At 38.2% G+C, this 5,323-nt stretch overlaps 1 protein-coding gene across 2 annotated transcripts in view; it reads right to left on the bottom strand.

Annotated features, from left to right (window-relative positions):
• LOC106533532 (rhotekin) overlaps nucleotides 1-4,412 on the bottom strand; it is a gene marked incomplete at its 3' end in the record, with an annotated part of 24,377 nt that extends 19,965 nt beyond the window's left edge. For both annotated transcript variants that reach the window (XM_014029874.1, XM_014029875.1), the window contains 1 exon segment: nucleotides 4,260-4,412. In XM_014029874.1, coding sequence (XP_013885328.1) covers nucleotides 4,260-4,277 — 18 coding nt within the window.
• Between the last annotated feature and the right edge of the window lie 911 nt (nucleotides 4,413-5,323).

The following is a 5,323-nucleotide window of genomic DNA, read 5'->3' as shown; positions in this document are numbered from 1 at the left end:
GAACTGCAGGAGATTGTCTTGACCATGTCTACATGCCTAAATGCACTGAGTTGCCGCCATGTGATTGGCTGATTAGAAATTAAGTGTTAATGAGCAGTTGGACGGGTGTACCTAATAAAGTGGCCGGTGAGTGTAGTGTGTCAGAATGGTATATATTTATACTTCTCATCCAACCACAATTAAATTCACTCTATCCAGGAGACACAGTTTATCAGGATAGTATTTCTTAAGTAATAACAACTCGGAATAAAATAGGATTAACGACTTTCTACTTCTTACCTTTTTAAAAAAATGTAGTGAGTAGAAAGTACAGATGATTGTGTAAAAATATATTGAGTAAAAGTAAAAAGTATGCTGAAAAATAATTACTCAAGTAAAGTACAGATAACCAAAATTTCTACTTAAGTACAGTAACAAAGTATTTGTACTTAGTTACTTTACAGCTCTGGCTGGGTGCAGTTCCATGTCTAAACACTAGAGGCGCTAATGAGCCAAGCAGAAAAGTCAAGCATGTATCAAGCTAACAGAAGTATTTTTCTTTTCTTAAAATTTGAAAAATCCTGTAGAAAAAGTCTTTTAACTCACAAATTTTGGCTGCATTATCTCATATGTTGTGTGTTTCTGAGTATTTTATATATGCACTGTAAAATGCATGTAAAATTGGTAAGGAGAATTTACTGTGCAAGCTGTTTTAAAATTACATTACAAGTGTTTAAATGCGTGACTGGTAAAATATATACACCATACCAAAACCAGCGATTTGTGTGTAAGGATGCTGAATAAATACATGCCCCCCTCTATGAATATTGTGGCCCCTTGATGGCCCCTTACTCAGAAAAATCATAGATCCGCCACTTGTTATACTTCAGTACGGCGTGAGACAGTGGGTTGCAAAATTTCATACATCTTTTTCCTGACTGAGTATGAACAGGCTGAAGATGCAGCAGGGCATGAAGTATCATAAGTCCTCTCTCTGCTCTCCACAGATCATCTAAGTATTTAAACAACAATGATGGCGGAATATTGTTGGGGGGGGGGGGTTTCTTTCTTTTTTTCACTTGACAATCAGTGTTGTGTGGGTGAAGAGTCCGCAAAGGAAAAACTTTTTTGTTTGTTTTTTGTTGCTGTGGAAAAAAAGACTAGAACATCAGCTGCATGTTAACGTCTAGCTCTTTTAACAACAAACTTCAGACAAAAAAAAAACATTTTAAACAAAATAGTATGCAGAAGGAAGAGCTGCTTGGAGCCCTGCTCCTCAGCTGTGTTGCTCCTCATGAACAAACACAGCCATGAAGTTCTAACCAATCACACGCTCCGAACAGCAAGGTCCACGTCACAGAGTTCTGACTGGGGCCAATGTACTTCAGCACACTCCCGAGCCAGTAATGATGTGGCCTTTGGAGAGCTGTAATAGCAGCTTGCCAAGAACAAAATGAGTTGGTGGTTCGATTCCACCACTATTTCCTGTGCCTCTTTGCTTCTGCATCTTTAACAAAATCTGACAAGAACAGTTGCTGGAAGTATGAGTGTTAATCAGAAGTCATAAAAGCAGGGGTTAGCATTATGTGCCTTCTCATGCAGTATTAGGAGATCTCACACTCGGAATAAGTTTTTTTTTTTCTTTTAGCCACTTCAGTAGAAAACAGAACTGAATATTAGTGTCTTCATCATCTGTGACTTTTTTTTTATAAAGAACAAAAAGAAAGAGAAGAAAAAGTTCAAAATTCATAGAGGGGCCAAGTCTTTGTTCAACATCCTTCCACACAAATTCCCAGTGTATACATTTTACACTTCAAACATTTGTAATGTAATCCATCCATCCATCCATTTTCTGTACACGCTTCTTCCTTTTCAGGGTTGCGTGGGTCACTGGTGCCCATATCCAGCAGTCACAGTGCGAGGGGCGGGGTACACCCTGGACAGGTCTCCAGTCCATCACAGGGACACACATAGAGACAAACAMYCTCTCACTCACACCTAGGGACAATTTAGAGTTATCAATTAACCTAACAGTCATGTTTTTGGTCTGTGGGAGGAAGCCGGAGTGCCCGGAGTGAACCCACACATGCACGGAGAGAACATGCAAACTCTACCCAGAAAGGTCCCCGGACCGGGATTTGAACCAGTGACCTTCTTGCTGAGAGGCGTCAGCTCTACCAACTGAGCCACCATGCCGCCTTGTAATGTAATGTCATTTTTAAAAAAAAGGTACCACTTTACAATAAGGCCTCCCTTATTGATGGCTTTTAAAGAGTTTATAGATAGGTTATTAATTTAACAAGTGTTTATTATGCAATAATTAAGGACAAGAACAATACAAAATTGTCCAGTTTCATTTATTAATGATTGATGAAGTGTAAATTTTACAAATGAATTAATAACCTGTCTATAGACTCTTTATGAACCATCTATAAGGGGAAATTGATTGTAAAGTGGTACCAACAATCTTGCACAGTAAATTCTCCTCACCAGTTTTTCATACATTTTACTTTACATAGATAAAATATTTTCAAACACACAACATGGGAGAAAATACACACATCATTTGTCAGCTGAAAGACTTTTTTACAGGATTGTTCACATTTTAAGAAGAGAAGAAGAATTCTGTCAGCTTGATTCTTTCTGGACTTTAACATTTGACTCATTAGCACAACTAGTGTTTGAACATGAAACTGCATCCACCATCATCACCCCCAGGTAAAAGACAGATGAGTGACAGGACAGGGGCACTTCAGTGGGCCAATCAGATTTCAGCTGGGACCAATGCCCCTGTAGCCCCGCCCCTAGAACCGCCCCTGCTCCAGTAGTTCATGAAACATTTTGTTAACAGACTCATCAACACACACACACTCACACAGACATGGGTAAAAAGCTTTTTGGTTTATAAAATTGGGCAAAAATGAGCACACACTCAGGAATCATAGGCCTAAAGCAGAGGAGCCCAAAGTGGAGCCCGCAGGCCAAATTTGGCCCACCAACTGTTGCCAAAGTTACAAGGTTGTAACCTGTTATCCTATAGGTAGAAACACAGTGTTTCCACTGGTCAAGTGACTATATAAAAGGGCTGTAGTGAAGGTAGTTTTCAGCCATATCTTTGATTTATTAGGATTAAACAAAAAATATGAAACGACAACAAGAAATATTTAGATCAGATTTAACCCCGCATGTAGATTTGCACACTTTATAAGGCCACAAAAACTCATATTTTATCAATTTATGCTATGTCCCATGAGCCTTTGCTACTTGAGCGTATGGCAGACTTTCTCCAAGTGCCCAGACTAAAACAAAATAGGGCCATTGCACAGGTTAATGGTTAAAAATAAAAGACTTTAAAAAAGTATTTGTATTTCATGTATAATATAACTGCATTTGGCCCGCAGCCTTGGATAGATTTTCATTTTGGCCCCCTCGGGGAAAATGTTTGGGCACCCCTGGCCTAAAGTGACACCAGCATCACTACCCAACAACAATAATGTGACAGAAAGCTTTCAGATTGTGTTTAATCCCAGCCCAGGAGCCGTGGGGCAGACATGTGCAGGACTTTAGTCCCTGGACCTGGCTTTAGTGGCAGATCCAAGAGTCAGATGTTTTACTCACAAAGCTGCACTGATCTTATGTTGTTACTTTTTATGTAGAAAAATGAGCCCTTTGTTTCTGTAAGAACAGCTTATACTACTGCCCACCACCAAGAAAATTACTTGAGGGTCATTCTTATCACACACTCCAAGTGATAACTGATAACTCAATATCTGATTTTAACATTTTAACACTGTAAAATATGTCATAAACCACTTGGTGGATTTTTATGAAACTTCTAGATAGTATTTTTTGTGTGTATAAATGCTACTGATTACCTTTTAGAGACAACAGAGTCTAAGAAGGCCACAAAAGCCAATTGAGCTTTGGAAACAGAAAAACCTTTACAGCTAGTAACGTAAATTTTTGGTGTGGTAGTAGCTGAGAGTCAGCTTCATCACAAACTAATTTAATAAAAATAAATAAATTAAAAATATTTTTTTTATTTTGGCATTTAACAAATGTTTAACATTTTTACAGTGGCCTCAGCTTTTTATTTATTAAAATATTTCTAGTCATTTCACTGGTGAACAATTGTCAGTATTGGTATATCAGAATCTAAGAAGCATTTTTATTTAAAATTCCCCCTAAACTGCAGTTTTAGTAGAATTTTATGATAAAAATGCAGTCTTCATGTGTTTAAAAATGTTCCCTTGATTGAAAAAACATCTCTCTTCACTCACCTGAGTCTCGTCAGTCATGGTTCTTCGGAGCAGAGGTTCTGTCAGAACACAGAGTGAATGAGTTGATCTCAGCTGACTGAAGCAGCATCAGTGGACCTGCAGACCAAGCAGTTACTCAACAGTCCTAATCCTCCTCACACGAGACTGTGGCTTAACAGATTAGCATCATTAAGCTTCTCTTTCACTGCATTACTGAAGGTCCACACACAACTTTGTTTACAAATATTTTAGATATGAAGAAAGCTTGTTTCTTGTACAATATTTCTTCTCAAAATGTATTGTTGTTATAACGGTTTACAGCCTTCTATGGTAAAGTTTTAAACAAAGCAGCTGTGTAATTTGTTAAAGCTTTGTTTAGATCTTGTAAACATCATTTGCTCCCTTAGATATTTTCTGCTTTATATCTGTCAGATCTATCAAGGTGTTTAGACTCAGCTCAGCCAGGAAATAAGGAGATAGGATTAATGAAGTCATTTATTATTAAGCCAGGTGAGTTTTAAGAACAAAACAAATGGAGGAAAAGGAGGGTATCTTTCAACAGTACTAATTACTCTAAGTTATGGTTTACAAATATAACATCTAACAACATCAACTTACCAGATAAAGCAAAACATGTCAACAAACAACTAAGTTAAATAGTTAAATAGTGGGTAACAAACTTAAAGGGGACCTTATTTGCAAAATTCCCTTTTTTCAGGTTTTTTCACTTAGCTACATTTGGGTCTGTACTACTTCTAAAAACAGTCCAAGCACCAAAAAAATGCACCCAGAGGTATTTTTTACTGTAAGTAAATGTAGCTTTTTGTGTCTTGAAATGACCTGTTTTCAAATACCAACGGTTTGAGATGTCAGAAACCATACTCCAACCCACCCCAACCTGAGCCCAGCCCCTCACCTGGCAACCCAAGGTGTCTTCTACGGAGTCTGTGACATGACATCTCACAGTGTTTTCCAAACAGGAGGGACCTATTGTCTCAGTTGAGGGAACTGATTTGGCACCCCAATCTTCAACATCTCAGACTGTGGGTGTGGCCACTGGGAGACTTGAGCAGCAGCTGACTGAA

Source organism: Austrofundulus limnaeus, unplaced genomic scaffold (assembly GCF_001266775.1).
Source record: "Austrofundulus limnaeus strain Quisiro unplaced genomic scaffold, Austrofundulus_limnaeus-1.0 Scaffold962, whole genome shotgun sequence".
In the NCBI taxonomy this organism is placed as follows: Eukaryota; Metazoa; Chordata; class Actinopteri; order Cyprinodontiformes; family Rivulidae; genus Austrofundulus; species Austrofundulus limnaeus.
The sequence above is the reverse complement of the archived record's forward strand: the minus strand, read 5'-3'. Positions and strand labels throughout refer to the sequence as shown.